Source organism: Polypterus senegalus, chromosome 4, assembly GCF_016835505.1.
Source record: "Polypterus senegalus isolate Bchr_013 chromosome 4, ASM1683550v1, whole genome shotgun sequence".
NCBI classification, from domain to species: Eukaryota; Metazoa; Chordata; class Cladistia; order Polypteriformes; family Polypteridae; genus Polypterus; species Polypterus senegalus.
In genome coordinates this window covers 41,206,189-41,222,690 of record NC_053157.1, presented here as the reverse complement: position 1 = coordinate 41,222,690, position 16,502 = coordinate 41,206,189, and the positions used below count along the sequence as shown (strand labels likewise).

Below are 16,502 nucleotides of genomic sequence, written 5' to 3'. Positions count from 1 at the left end.
TCTAATCTGCATCTAGTAGGTGAGGATTTCATCCTATAGCAAGATAATGATCAAAAACATACCTCCAGTCTATGTCAGAACTACAGTACATTAAAAGAAAAGAATAAGCAGGTACATTTCAAAACATGGAATGGCCAGCACAGTCCTCACACTTAAACTCCATTGAGTTAGTTTGGGATGAACTTGACAAAAGGGAAGGAACCTACAAGTGCAACACATTTGTAGGAACCTCTGCAGCAGTGTGGAGAAGTTCTTTCTTATTTGATCTCCCTTGTAGATAAAATGCCATGCGTGTGTTTGGCTGTTATATCATCAAAAGGTGACTACTTTGAGGAACCAAAAATTTGAATACAATTTTGTACACTTAACGATTCCTTTACTTTTTTCTGTTTGCCATTGTTTATTTGTTCTATGCTTCAGTTTCATGAAACATTAAGACATTAAAACTGAAAAAAACAGGTATTCTAAAACATTTGGCTGGTAGTGTACATATACGCACACACACACACACACACACACTGAGCCAGTTTACAGTCACCAGTTAGCTTAACATGCAGGAGGGAGTTATGTTAGCTTAACATGAGAGGAAAGAAAACATGCTATTTCAGTGTTTCACAAATTGCTCAGGGACAGCAGCTGAAAAGTTTACTTAGAAAACTAATGTCACAAAATATTAAATAGTAAGCTAGTTGGATAGAAGTATTATATTATTATAATGCATGGATTATTACATATTATGTGATGCATGGGGAATATTAGTTAAAAAGTTAACATACAAAAGAACCAAATTGTAATAATGTTGATTGTTATTGTTAATGAGCAAACCATTTACAAATTGAGTGTCACCCGATTCCTGAAGTTTTGACTCACTAAATGTACTTTTCTCTTTCATTGCACTGTTCAGACAATGTGTCCAGATGTTTACAGTGGGATCTGGGGAGGAAGTCACTGTCGAGATTGTCTTATTCAAGCTGACCGCAAATGCAGTTGCACTTCAGGTTTGTAAACTGACAGTAATACAGAATACAGAGTATTTGCCTTTTCAAATGGCACTTTATGCATCTCAGCTGTTCCTTAAATTATGTTTACAGTTTTAAGATTTAACATTTTTAAGTAATTTGTATAAGAAAATGCACAAAAATGTCTACTTGGCTGCAGCAAAATCAAAGCAAATACATAAGGAAAAAAATTCACAAAAACATTCAAACATTCAGCAGTATTTAAAAAGTTAGTCATCTGCTTCTTGAAGTCCAAGGTTGGAAATTTAGTTTGCCATGCACAATATTACACTGTTACACACTCGTGTATCAAAAAACCTGTCATTATTGTTTATGACCTACTATAGAGGATAGCAAGTTTTTCTCTAACTTGCATACAGAACATCCAGAATTCATATCTGGTTATTTCTAACCCTATTACAAACCTAATGAGGTATTGAAAGTCCAGCAAAGGTAATGCTGCTGCAAATTAGGTGGTAGTGAATCTCTACTCTGAATAACTTGTGTGATCTCACCACAAGTGTGCAAAACTGGATTGAGATCTAGTGACTAAGTAATCCACTGCATTAAGATGGATTTTTTGTTCTGTTTTAAATACATTTCATAACTACACCAGTTTGGTGAGATGGTGCACCATCATGCTGACAAGGCAAATGAGTATACTGCTGCCTTGAAGTCATGCACCTGATTGGCAGTGATCTCCTGATATCCTATGGCATTTGAATTTAGCCCAATGGTGCCATGAAAACATTTTCACACCACGAAACTTTAACTGCAGCCATCAGTCATAGTTGTTTTCACTTGACTCGTGGGCCCTATAGATTTTTAGAGCTTTCACCATATCACATAAACATGAATCAGCAGGAATATGCAGCTATTTCTAGTCTTATGGTGTGTGTGTGTGTGTGTTTCTCATTCTGCTGCATTTTCACTGTGTTCTTTCTCATTAAAGAAAATGAAACATCAGTTGGATCATTGGCTACCAAGTCTGTGACAGATGAGTTTTGTTTTTCAGTATGCCTGTCTTTGCACCCCTGTTTTACTAAGTTGTTTTAGTTTCCACTGACCAGTTTAAACAAAAGTCTGTTTATCCCTACATAATATCCATTTGCTGAATGCTTTTTGAGAGGATGGCCCATTCTTGAAGTAGCTGCATCATTCACACTCCAGGACTTTGTGCTGCCACTTCTTTCAAACAGTACCACTCCAGTCTCAAAGCTCCTAAAAACATTTTATTTTATCTACTCTTCTGCTGTGTACTGCTTTAAATAGCATTCTCTGCATTTATAATGCTGTTACTGCTTGAGCTTTTAAGTCATATTGGTATATTTTACATAACACATTGGCTTTGATTTGCTACTCTAAACATATTTGAGCTTTTTAGGCACAATAAAAAGTAGAAGTTACATCATTTGAAAGCTAAAGTGTGCACTTTGTGCGCTTTATTTCTTTTTTTTTTCCACTGAAAGTGCATTCTATCAATAATATTCAATTATAAACAGGTTCTTGCCATGCAAAGGACATGTATCTAGAACAGCTGAAAGACACCCTGGATACCAGCATGTCAAAGAGTGTTGCTGGATTTTTTGCAGAACCTATACAGGTGAGAACTTTGGCATATCTTATACATAAACATCTATATGTTGAAGTGTGTGTGTCTGTATGTCAGGCCCGGAGGTGTGGGGCAGCCAGTAAGTGCAACGCCACAGCTTGAAGCTCAAAGAAAGTAACTGTGTTGCCAAAGTGAAACCATCGCCACTAATACACAAGCGAGGCAAGCACATTGGCAAAACAAAACCAATGAAGAGCCGCTAATACACAACCGATGTGCTTGATTGAAGGTTTCTAGGAGCCAGCACGAGCTTACACAGCTAATAATATATAATATATTAGCTGAAAGTTTGACATTTATTCATGTAACCACATTCTGCTTTTCCACACCAGTTTCATACATTAATTTTTTTAACAGATATTTAAAATGGCAATTGAAAATCTATTTTTTTTTTTCTTCAAATTTATTGCCAGAACCATCCTTTAGTATGAAGATCTCAATAGTGTTCATATTTAGCACATACTAATTTGTGGAGTGGTTACTTATTGACTATGGAGGATTATTTTGGCCAAAATTATATAAATAAATAGACGCACATAAATAAATCTACTGTAAAATGTTCCAATTAATAAATAATAAGATGAAATATGAATATAAATAATTAAATATATCAAAAAGTATAGTTTTTGTTGCTTTTTGTTTTTATTATTGTACTTATTACAGTACTTGCTAGAACCCGTCCTCTCAACTTCATTTCAGGGTTTGTTTTATGTTTATGAGGTGCCGTTGAAATAAAAAATAAACAAAAGAGTATGTAAATACGTAAAGAAATAAGTTAATAAAATGTTTATTTTGTGGCACATTTAATTATTTATACTTCATGTTGTTATTATATATTTACTGTATTGTCACATATCGCAGTAAGTGATTAATTAGCACAATTAAAATTTGCATTTTATTTTAAAAAATGATTCCTGAAATGGTAGTGAACTGTAGAGGAATATTTTGGAAAGAATTAAATTAAATTGACTAATGCTAAGTAAATTAACAGTATTTTGACATACCACAATAAACTGTGGCTCCTAACGTATAAATCCTCCATTTTATTCAGATCCCTTTGGCACTTCGCCATTGGCAGTTTTATGTGATTGTTTTGGTCGTGTGGTGTTGTAACGCGTTCGTTCTCCTAATTTTGAAGGGAGTTGGAGGTGTTGTGCAGTACCCAAAAGGATATTTAAAAGAAGCTTTCAAAATGATCAGAGAAAGAGGGGGAGTGTGCATTGCAGATGAGGTAAGACAACAACAAATAACTGGAGTAAAATGTATCCAGGGAACAATACATATTTAAGAATACCTAAATAATTCTCTTAAAATAAATGACAATTCACAATGTACAGTATTACGTTTTACTTCCATGTAAAAGGAAGTTTGGTGATGGGGTCAAAAATTACTTATCAAGTTAAGCTGAGATTCTGACTCTATTATGTTCAAAATGTCAAGAAAAGATGATTTTAACATGGTACTTGTATCGGTTTAGGCACAACATATTAATTAATCTCATTCTATAGTAAAGCAGTCCTTATTTTTTCTTGCTTACAGTAATACTCCACCCAAAAGTGTTTTTTATTTATTTCTTACATACCCCATCTTGTTTGTAGTAGTGGCAGAGAAAGATTTTTAAAGGAATGCTCCACCTGAAGACAATTATATATTTACATGTTAGTTACCCCATGTGCTTTGTAGTGATGGCCAAGAAGTTTTGTGAACCTCATGTTTTCATGCAGAAAGGACATTAGAAAGTTAGTGGGAACAGTAGGTGGCCAGTGCAGGACAACCTCAAACAATATGAAACCATCCATGATAAAATCTCACACTACTCGTATCACATAATCTACATGCAAAATCAACCAGTCATATGTTCACACTGTCCCAAACACTTTTATTTTTACTAACATATTGTTACATAAAACACTTCTAGATAAAGATCTCATGAACAAGAATGGAAAACTCACACATGTGGACAAGCATCAGAACTGAAGCGCCTCCTGCTCCTCTCTCATTAGTCAGGAGTATAGACCAGTAACTGTGTATTCATTAGCTAACATTGTACTTTGTGTGATATCAAAATTGTGTAGTTTGTACTGAGACACATGTAAAGCTAAAGTGTTTTACTTACAGATTTTTTAGTAAAAATACATGCATTTTCCATGCTGTGAGCATATGACTGGATGCCTTCACGTGTGGATTATTAAACAAGAGTAATGTGATATTTTTCATTGATATTTTTGATACTGTTTGCTCATTATTGGGTACCATTCTATTAGAAACTTAATGACCTTTCTCCAAAAATACATGAGATGAAAAATTTTTTTTCTCAGCCTTAACTACTGGTGGCTCTGAGGCTAAAGATCTGCGCGGGTGTCTGGAAGGTTGCTGATTCAAATCCCTGTTACTTGCAAAATGTACAAAGCATTATTTTATTTTAGTCAGAATAATGCAATTATAATATTTCCTAAATATACAAATAACACTTCATATATAGTATGTTTTTAGTAATAGAGTTCATTTCAGTTATTGCTTTCTTCTTTGAACAATTAATATTACTAGAATGTTGAAGTCAATTGAACATGGTTTATTAAGTATGATCTGTTAATTATGGATATACTTTCAATAAAATAAAGACAATTTAATGAAAACTTTAACTGTGCTTAGGTTCAGACTGGATTTGGTCGAACAGGTAAAGACATTTGGGCTTTTAAAGCTCATGACGTGGTCCCTGACATTGTTACCATGGCAAAGGGCATTGCAAATGGCTTTCCAATGGGAGCTGTGATAACTTCCAGAGGTGAGTTGCCAGACTGTTCGAAATTTCTTCATATCCTCTACAGACATAAGACTTTGAAATTGGTTTTACTTTTTTAACTTATTTATATTTTTGTTCATTTCTATTTTCACATGGTGATGCTGAGTTACAAAAATTTATATTTTTTGAATATCATTTTTATATATATAGTGAGTTAAAGTTAACAGACTTTTTGCTGTCTGAGTTGAAGATATGAAATGGAAAAACATGATCAGTGAAAAAATACAAATACAAAAATAAAAATACAAATACTCACACACTATTACGCTATTACTATTATTACTATGACTCGTCCATTAACACCATAGGATTAAGATTCAATTAAATGAACTTCCACACCAATTGATATTTCCATAAAGATTTCCATTTCTCCAAAGATATGTAAAGGTACACTGTGCAAAACACAGTATTTGAGAGGACAAATCATTTCAATTGTTTTGCTTAAAAATAAATTACAAACTAGAAAGGCATCCAAACTAATTACCAAAACATCCAAGACTGATTACGTATATGTAACATCGCTTAAAACATCCACTCTACAACACACAGCTGTTGTTACAAATAGGTTTTCATATTTTTTCCACAAGAGAAACAGAGCAGATAATTTTGTTGTTACACAATTTTTTACTATAAGTATGGAAGAAGGGCAAGCAGGATTTTAACTCAACAAATACACAGCAAGGTTATTATAGTTTTGCTTTTTTATGTTAGTTTTTATTTCTATACTTTTTCTGACCTTACTTGGAAATTCAGTTTAGTTTTAGTTTTCCTTCATCGTGTATTTTTAATTTAGTTTTTATTTCACAAAGACATTTCTATTTTATTTTTATATCTGTTAGTTTCAGTTTTAGTAATTATTAGTTGTCCCCCGCGACTCTGCCTGCGTAGTAGTGAAAAAGTACAAACTTTAAAAATCTATTTTTTTTTTAAATGTAATTTGTATTGAGAAGAATTTATATTGATAGTTTTCATATCCGAGGGCCTCTTCATGTACAATATGTTTGGTTTTGCTATGAGGAGCGAGAATATAACTGTGAACTCTTTGCCAAAAATGTAAAAAGTTGGCAAGGTATCTCTGGCCAAGAGGGAGGTAGGTACACAGAAAGTTAAGAATGTGGTCCCTTTGGAGCCAAAGCTAGTGAACATGAAGGAATTAATATTGTATTTAAGACATTCAGCAACTCTTTATACACATCCGAGTTTAAAAAGATAATGAATTTTTCACTAAAATAAAAATGGTCAGCTTGACAAAACTGTATAAAGTTGCTGGACAAACCATTGATGCTCTCTGAGGCTCAAGAAGCTATACATGTCATACATAGTGGGAAAGCCACAAGTGTAGATCTATATCCAGAGGAATTTTATAAAAGGCAGGTCTTTCGACGTGATTTCAGACGTTATAGACACACTTTAAATACTAGTCCGAATGGCTCTTTATTGTCTGTGATTAAAGGGATAGCTACATGTTTCTTTTTGAATTCTGATTGTAGCAAACTTTAGCATTCCACTTTGACTACGTTTTTCAGTTTTTGTCTTGGCTCTGGTGAAAGATGTAGTGTCTTATGGATACTGAGCTGTTTTTTGAGTTTTGACTAAGATTCTTCTCCTGGCCGATTGTATTCATTCATAATCTTCTAAACCTTTCAGGCAGAACAGTTGGCATGGATCTCTAGAGGAATAGCACGTTCTCAGTACTGAATAGAGAAAGTGTGCATATGTGGGGGAGTTGCTAATGGGGCTACTTACTGAAATTGTAGAGGGTAACAAAGAAGAATAAAATTGAAAGTTGCAAGCTGTTAGTTCAAGGATTTTCACTTATCCATTGCTACTCTTTCCTTTCCTCCTGTAGACATTGCTGACACGTTAACTAGAGCTTTACATTTTAATACATTTGGTGGAAATCCGATTGGTTGTGCAGCTGGCTCAGCAGTGATTGATGTGAGTAAAAGTTTATTGTATTCTGTTAAAGTTACTTACCAAGCACCAGTTAAATATATATACGTTGTTCAAATACAAATTAAAAGTAAACCTCATTTCTTGAGGTGTATTATTGAACTTGAGTTGAAAGTTTAATATTTTAGTCAAGTGTAATAACAGCCATTTTAATGGCAGTGGTTTTTTTTATCACAGCTGGATGATAATCATGTCTCATTTACTTTTATATTTAGTTTCTTTTTATCTTTTTTAAATGATCATATACTGTGTGTTTTTTCTATGCTTTTTAATCCAATTAATTAATCAAATTCTGTTCAACAAGTTTCATAAATGGACTGATGTTTTATCTATTGGACCTGCTCTTTTAGGTTTCTGTCTAAATAGGTCTTAAATGGTTAATCCGTTCATTGCAACTTGTCTGCTGTTAATGGTCCAATTTGCAAAACATTAATAGCTAAATTGTAACATGTAAATCACATATAACTTTCCCTTTTTAATATTTTGATATATGGTCTGTTTTCATTAGATTGCACACTGGAAGGTGTTTCTAAATTTGCATGCCATAACTGTAAAGCAGGTAGCCCATCTAACCTAGAGGATAAAAAAGGGAACAATGTATCTGGTTAGTAAAGAAAATATTCAGAAGCTGTAGCACTTTATAAACCTAAAACAACAGCTGTGATTTACCCAGTGAAACGCCATTCTGAGGACTGTAATATTTGTATTGCATTTTAGGCCCTTTTAGAGGATAAGCTAGCACAAAACAGCACAGAAGTTGGGGCGTATTTGCTGACGGGACTTGCAAAACTGCAAAGCAAATTTGAGATTATTGGAGATGTCCGTGGTAAGGGACTGCTAATTGGAGTTGAAATGGTGAAAGATAAGGTGAGTTAACAACCATAATATGTAATATACCACTGCATACATAAAACCTGAGTACAGAGCAATCGCTAGACTCGCTGTCCTAACCTGTGTCATTGTCCCACTGGTTGGTACAGATACAATTAGAAGAAGAAGAGAGAAGAGTTTATTGGTAACCTCCCCGCAGGACACCTTCACTCTTAGAGGACCACACATCAGCCTCATATAGTTTCCTGAACCCCACCGCTGCTCAAACAGCGTGTCAGTAAATTCACGACTCCCTGAATGGTGACTTGTCGTAGAGGCTGTTCAATGCAGAAAAAGTCAATAGCTAGTTTCTTGGTTTTGATGATGTTGAGTTGTAGACTATTTTCTTTGCACCAAGAAATAAAGTTCTCTACCCGACTCCTATACTTGGTCCCATTAGTGCAAGTGAGATGATCTGGTGTTATATTTATAGGCCGAGGTGTACTCGCATCCACATCAGAGGCACAATCCTTCAACCTCACAAGCTGTGGTGTCCTGGACAGATAGTCCATACTCCTTAGGCTCACCCTAATGTACTGTATGCCGGATTAACAGGAATGGCTTGACAAAACACTGGAAAAACAATGGCACCGGAAAGACAAAAAATGAAGCAAAGCATTACTTCCCTTGTATTGCAGGATACCATACAATCTCTGATTTTATTTGACAAATTGTCCTTTCAGTAAAAGATCAGAGATGTGGCTCCAGATTAATGAATATTCTCCAGGTTATTTTGGTTTGGTAATGTAATGAATTTCTTTTTTTTTTTTTTTATCATTCAGGTTACCCGAAAACCTCTGCCAGATGTTGAAATGAACCAGATCTTTGAAGATTGCAAGGACATGGGTCTTCTGCTTGGAAAAGGAGGGGTCCATGGACAGGTATGTTGTTGATGACATAATCCACTAGTAGGGGAATTGTGACTATTTTTTTTTATATATATTGTGGAAAGCGTACCCCCAGACACAGACAGACCGACACCAGGATATCCAAAACACACTTCTTTTATTTCTTTTTTCACTGCACCACAATGTTCTCACACCAACTCTCTCCACTGTCTTCATCTTCTTTCTCTTTCTCTCTTGACCTCCTTCCTCCTCCTCACAAGCTTCGTCTCCTTCCTCCCAACTCTGGCTCTTCTGCTGGAAGGAGGCGGCCCCTTTTATTATGACCCGGATGAGCCCCAGGTGGCCACGTCCTCTCATAAAGAGCGTCCCAGCTCCGTCCCTGTGGCCCCCAAATAGCCCTGGCCGGCTGCCCTTTCGTGGCCGAGGAGTAACATTGTCCAAGTCGGGGACTACCCAGGCATCCCGGCTGGGCAGTGTCCCCGGACATCTGTGACACTATATATATATATATATATATATATATATATATATATATATATATATATACATTGTCTGACCTCACTTGTGCATATTATAAACTGGGGTTTTCTCTTTGTCAAGAATTATACATGTTTATTCAGAGACTGAAACATAAGCCGCAGAATGGTACATATTGGCATACTGGTAAGAGGTATGAGCATGAGTAACCAGAACATGAGAAAAATTGTGATGAGAAAAGGCCATTCAGTCAAACAAGCTGGTCCGGCCAATTAGCATAGATTGTCCAAAAAAACATCCAGTCAAGAAAACATCCAGTCAAGAAAAACTTTATGTTTGTGCAAAATCAAATAACCTTAGAAAAAGAAAACCTTTTAAAAACTGTCAGCTTCCTAATCTAAGTGCAAATTAATAATATACAATACGGAATTTGCTCTACTTTTTCTGTAGAAGAATTACAAAGCTTATATAAAAAACATCCATGTGCTTACTTTCCACCCCTTCAGACAGACATGATTAGGCGGTAGCTTGAATGACCTTCAACAAGGTGCACTGTGAGCCCTCATAAATTGGGGCTGCTCAGATTCTTTAATAGGTAACCCTGGACACCCACTTTTGCTTTACTTACAGGTAGTAGCACATACAAGTCAGCTCTGAAATGTGCACTGTGATAACAGCAACCGTGAGCCAAAAGGAGTGTTGGGGAAGCAGCGGGACAAAGAAATGTGGGAAAATTGGTCAAAATGAATAGCACGCAAGGCTGCTGAAAACAAAAAAAGAAAGGTGTGCTTCTGAGCGTTCCATCTCAGTCAGTGGTAGCCATCAAATTAACCACCTCTTTCCCTGTGAAATGTGAATGGAAAGAGAGATTGTATCAACAAGTGTGCCCCATTTTGGCCCTGGGGTGGTAGTGCTTACCTGTGTAGCACCACCTAATTGCCCGTGCCTGACAGTAGCTAAAAGCTGACATTGCAAAATCAAGGAAGGAAAAAAAGTTTCTGAATGTTTAACTCTTAAGATTAGCAAGTGCAAAACACATGGCCACACAGCCCTAAACATCGGAGCTTATTTCATTTAAAACAATTTAGATCAAAGTTACCAACACTTTACCCCAGAAAGTTAGCTAAGAATGTAAAGTGAAGGTATGTATGTATGTATTACGCAATAAAAAAATATCTACACAAGAACTAGTCTGACTATAATAATACACTGCAGGTTAAATGGTTTATTACGCATTTTGTGCTGGTGGTGTTTGTAGTTCCAGTTTATCAAACACTTTATGTGTTTGGCAGTTTACCACTTGTCTGCCAAGAAGAAATCAGAACATCAGAAAATCTGTGACAAGATCAGGCCACTCAGCCCAACAAGCTGGTCCACCTTTTTCCCTGATTGCCCAAAGTAACATCAAGTTGAGATGTGAAAGTTTCTAATGCCCTACTCTCCACTGCAGTACTCGGTCATTTATTCCATGTGTCTGGCGTGCATGAAAAAAACTGGATAATATTTGTGCAAAATCTGCCTTTTCCTACCATGTCCCTGAGTTCTTGTTTCAAATATTTCTTAAATTTTATGTCAGTTATCAATTGGGAATTGCAATGAATTGTTTTTTCAATCTTGTTTTTGTCTGTGTGGCTCTTTTGTATTTTTAACTTTACCTTTCTTAATGAGAGGCTGTTAGAGAAATATCCATCTACGTATCCATTTTCTAACATGCCTCATATGTTACAGTCATATGAAAAAGTTTGGAAACCCCTCTCATCCTAAATAATAATTTACTGTTCTTTCAACAAAAAAGATAACAGTGGTATGTCTTTCATTTCCTAGGAACATCTGAGTACTGGGGTGTTTTCCGAACAAAGATTTTTAGTGAAGCAGTATTTAGTTGTAGGAAATTAAATCAAATGTGAAAAACTGGCTGTGCAAAAATGTGGGTCCCCTTGTAATTTTGCTGATTTGAATGCCTGTCACTGCTCAATACTGATAACTTGCAACACCAAATTGGTTGGATTAGCTCATTAAGACTTGAACTCCATAGACAAGTCTGTCCAATCACGAGTGGTCAAAGGTATTTAAGGTGGTCAATTGCAAGTTGTGTTTCCTTCCCTTTGACTCTCCTCTGAAGAGTGACAGACAGCATGGGATCCTCAAAGCAACTCTCAAAAGATCTGAAAACAAAGATTGTTAAGTATCATGGTTTAAGGGAAGGCTACAAAAAGCTATCTCAGAGGTTTAAACTGTCAGTTTCAACAGTAAGGAATGTAATCAGGAAATGGAAGGCCACAGGCACAGTTGCTGTTAAACACAGGTCTGGCAGGCCAAGAAAAATACAGGAGCGGCATATGCGCAGGATTGTGAGAATGGTTATAGACAACCCACATATCACCTCCAAAGACCTGCAAGAACATCTTGGTGCAGATGGTGTATCTGTACATCGTTCTACAATTCAGCGCAATTTGCACAATGAACATCTGTATGGCAGGGTGATGAGAAAGAAGCCCTTTCTGCACTCGTGCCACAAACAGAGTCGCTTGTTGCATGCAAATGTTCATTTAGACAAGCCAGATTCATTTTGGAACAAAGTGTTTTGGACTGATGAGACAAGAATTGAGTTATTTGGTTTTAAGAAAAAGCGCTTTGCATGGCGGAAGAAGAACACCACATTCCAAGAAAAACACAGACTACCTACTGTCAAATTTGGTGGAGGTTCCATCATGCTGTGGGGCTGTGTGGCTAGTTCAGGGACTGGGGCCTTGTTAAAGTCAAGGATCGGATGAATTCAACCCAATATCAACAAATTCTTCAGGATAATGTTCAAGCATCAGTCACAAAGTTGAAGTTACGCAGGGGTTGGATATTCCAACAAGACAATGACCCAAAACACAGTTCAAAATCTACAAAGGCATTCATGCAGAGGGAGAAGTGCAATGTTCTGGAATGGCCGTCACGGTCCCCTGACTTGATCATCATCGAAAATCTAAGGGATGATTTGAAGTAGGCTGTCCATGCTCGACAGCCATCAAATTTAACTGAAATGGAGAGATTTTGTATGGAAGAATGGTCAAAAACACCTCCATTCAGAATCCAAAGGGCTATAGGAGGCATCTAGAGGCTGTTATATTTGCAAAATGAGGCACAGCTAAGTATTGATGTAATATCTGTGTTGGGGTGCCCAAATGTATGCACCTGTCTAATTTTGTTATGATGCATATTGCATATTTTCTGTTAATCCAATAAACTTAATGTCACTGCTGAAATCCTACTGTTTCCATAAGGCATGTCATATATTAAAAGGAAGTTGCTACTTTGAAAGCTCAGCCAATGAGAAACAAAACTCCAAAGAATTACGAGGGGTTCCCAAACTTTTTCATATGACAGTAAATAGAAGTATCAGAAGCAAACTAGTAGTACTGTAAGTAAGGTGAAATACAGAAATATATTAAACAATCTGTTTTGTTTTTTTGTTTTTTATTCCTCGTTATATAGACATTCCGGATGAAGCCTCCACTTTGTGTTACCAAAGCAGATGCAGATTTTGCTCTTGCGGTCTTTGAGCTGGCATTAAAAAGTCACGAGAAGAGACAATAAGAGTTTATCAGTTTGACATATAAGAACATTCATTACTGTGGGTGAAAATTTATGTTTGTGTGATTAAATTAAATTAGCCCCTGATGACACAAAAAATCATCTCTTTGTAAATGCTGAACTAGTCACTTTGCTCTCCCTATAACGTTTTGTATTTTGTTAAACAAATAAACTAATGATACATTGTAACACAAAAGCAGTACATATTTAAAGAGAGTAAGGATATAGCCAGCAATATTAAAAATGCAATTTTTTAAAAATTTCTTAAGGATTTACATCAGTGATTCCCAAACTCGATCCTGGGGACCCACTGTGGATGCAGGTTTTTGTTCCGATCAGATTCACAATTGATGATAATAATCGATAAGAACTGATCTCATTTAATTAGCTGGTCTTTTTTACTCTTCCCGTTTATTCTGCATTCAGAAAAACACAATATGGTTTTTATATTTATAAGACATTTAGAAATATTTCTATTTTTTTCTAAAGCTATAAATGCTGAACTCTTTTGTTGTTTTCCTATTATTTTCCCCTTTTCCTGTGTAGTTCATTTAACCCTAATAGTGACAACAACCAGCACATGATGATGAAAGCAGCAACGACTTCCGTATCAAACTTACTAAGTAGTAAATAATCAGTTAAATAACCAGAACACCTAGAAAAGCAGAATGAAAATTAGCTTGAAAATACTGATAATGACTTTAAAAAACTACATATTCCCATGTATAACTGCTTATTACATTTTAATAAAAATCTACCAAACTTAGTTTGTAATTTCTGCATTGACTCCAAAACACGGTAACTGGCAAATAATGACTCACTTAATTAGGCTAAGAGTCCAATGAAAAACGGAAGTTGGTTGGAGCAAAAACCTGCAGCCACAGTGGGACCCCAGGATCAAGTTTGGGAACCATTGATCTACATCATGTCATTAAACAGTAGGATGTTCAAAATGAGGAACAGCAGATGCAGAAATTCAGATTATTTCATTCTGGCCATTACTGCAGTAGGGTGCAAGTTCAGATATTTTACAAAACAATGAGGATTACCTGTTAGGGTAGAATTGGTTTTTAGTCTCCTGGAGTACTTTTTGTTTCAATTTTTTTTTTCTGCTGTGTGTTCAAGCTATGCATGAAGAGGGTCCCCTCAAAGTGTTGAATGCAGGGGATGTCGGTACAGATAACACCACAAAAAGCAAATGAAAGGAAACATAAGCATTATTAGGCGCTTTAGCACGGCAGGGACTTTTTTTTTTTTTTTTTTAGGAACCAGGGACTTTTTAGAAACTGTAGCGTTCCCATTGCAGGAACTCAGACCATTTGGAGCTCCTGGTGCTCTTTATTTAGTCCCTGCTCTGGGTAGGTACTCTTTGCTTCAACCAGGAACTATCGTGGGTGGGGCTCAGGTGATGACTTGTGCTGATTGGTTGACCACAGCAGCATATAACTAACGTATTAAAAAGTGCAGTCTCATAAATGAGGCATGGAAAAAGCAAACATAAAAAGTATAATGTAAAATGCAAAATGTTAAGATTTTTTTTTCAATTTGCATCTAATATATGACACCACAACAACTGTGACAGAAATCCGCTATGCGGATCCTACGGGATCGATGCGTGCGCTTCGATGTCTGATGAATGGCTCGATGTGGTGAAGCAAAATGCCGACATACAGATGCATTTGTGATGCTTTTATATTCAAGTGTTGCATATTCCCGATCGCAATGACACGATACATTTTAAAAGTCTCACATACCGTCTTCTGTGCCATCTTTTTTTCCTGGGGTTTCCTCCTGACCTGACAGCAGCGGCAAACAGCAATAGATCAGCACACAGAACACATTACATTTATGATATTCCAACTCTCTGCACATTTAGAATCCTTAGATTTACAGTATACTTGATATCACTTTCATGATGAAATGCATTGAAATATGTATGTTACATTTTACAGATAAATCATTAATTTTGTTTAAATAATGAACACTGTTAATAATTGCACACATGGAGGTGACACGGTGGTGGATCGGTAGTGCTACGGTCTCACAGGGAGTCACGTCACTGGTGTTCCCTGCCTAGGGTTTATTTTTTCCTGCTGGGTTTCCACAGTGAGCTCCGGTTTCCTTCCAAAGATCTGCAGATTTGGTGCTGCTAAAATGACGCGAGTGTGTGTGAGTGCTTGTATTCACCTTGCGATGAGCTCATGCCCCGTCCAGGGTTTGTTTCTGCCTCGTGCACAATGCTAGCTGGAACGGACTCATCCCTGGATTGATGGATTTAATCGTTAAACATCCTTTTCAAAGATATTGTGGTGTCATCGGAATTTAATGGGTGTTGCAGGCAATTCACAACACAGCGAAGCTGAACCTGTTCTCACCGTGATATCTCGCACTGCCACCTGGTGGATTCCTCCAGATTTACATAAAGAAAGCACGCAAGTATAAACTGTAAAACGTTTGCCTAGCAGGAGCGTCTGCTGGAGCACGTGTCTCGTCACGTGAAGTATAAACCCGGCCTTCGTATTAAGGAGTCCCAGTCGTGTTTCCTTACACACGTCTGCTGAATAATTCATTGGCTGAAAATCCTCAGTGTTAGTGTGTCAGTGAGAGGACGTGCAGCATTGCTCATACTAGCAAAAGTTGCTTTGCTTCAAAATAAGTTAAAGATGGGTTGTCCCAGGCCATTGAGACACAATGCATCATGGTCAGCACTGTTGAGGTGTGATGTTTGTCACATCATAGCAGCGCCTCACTGATATGAATTATTACAGGTGCAAGTTGTATACTGGTTTACTCCATTTCCCTACTCAAAGGTGTTGTCATTTCCCAGTTCCCCCAAAAGGTTGAAAACGAAGGGACCAGAATTGTTGTAAATATACTCACGTTGTCCCATCAAGGTTTCTTTTATAAATCCGGACCTTTGTGTAGAAAGCCATGTACGGCCATTTTGAGTTGCATTTGGTACGTAAGCAAGTTTTGTAAACGAGGCCTCAGGAGTTTAAGGCAACATGGGAAACATTCGCCAAGATGTAGTACATAGTACAGAATAAAATCAGCAGATATAACTTTTATTTTGCGACCCCCCTTCACTGATCGCTATAATCATTTAGTCACTGCACCCTCTACCCAACTGGAAGATGAGCTCCATTTACCACAGTAGTACTTGGCAACTGCATGAAAAAGTAAGAGGCGCTAAAGACCCCAAATGACCCTTAGTGATGTTTTATTTGTCAGCAGGCTAAATCGGGGTCTGCCTGGAGGGCTTCTTCTTCTTCTTGTGGGTTTTGATGGCAGTTGGAAGACCAACATAAATGGTGCATTACTGAGCTGGAGTGTGGAGCAGAGATTCAGGAAAAATATCA

The 16,502-nt window shown here is 36.7% G+C and overlaps 1 protein-coding gene across 2 annotated transcripts in view; it reads left to right on the top strand.

Moving 5' to 3' along the window:
* The window catches only part of agxt2 (alanine--glyoxylate aminotransferase 2), a 41,890-nt gene extending 28,303 nt beyond the window's left edge, over window positions 1-13,587 (top strand). Inside the window, exons 6-13 of one of the 2 annotated variants that reach the window (XM_039750516.1) lie at window positions 905-998; window positions 2,501-2,601; window positions 3,749-3,841; window positions 5,263-5,395; window positions 7,263-7,351; window positions 8,084-8,233; window positions 9,019-9,117; window positions 13,045-13,587. In XM_039750516.1, the coding sequence (XP_039606450.1) occupies window positions 905-998; window positions 2,501-2,601; window positions 3,749-3,841; window positions 5,263-5,395; window positions 7,263-7,351; window positions 8,084-8,233; window positions 9,019-9,117; window positions 13,045-13,146 (861 nt within the window). In that variant the 3' untranslated portion in view covers window positions 13,147-13,587. The remainder of the gene's footprint in view (window positions 1-904; window positions 999-2,500; window positions 2,602-3,748; window positions 3,842-5,262; window positions 5,396-7,262; window positions 7,352-8,083; window positions 8,234-9,018; window positions 9,118-13,044) is intronic. The other variant, XM_039750515.1, reaches the window with a different exon arrangement.
* Window positions 13,588-16,502: the final 2,915 nt, after the last annotated feature.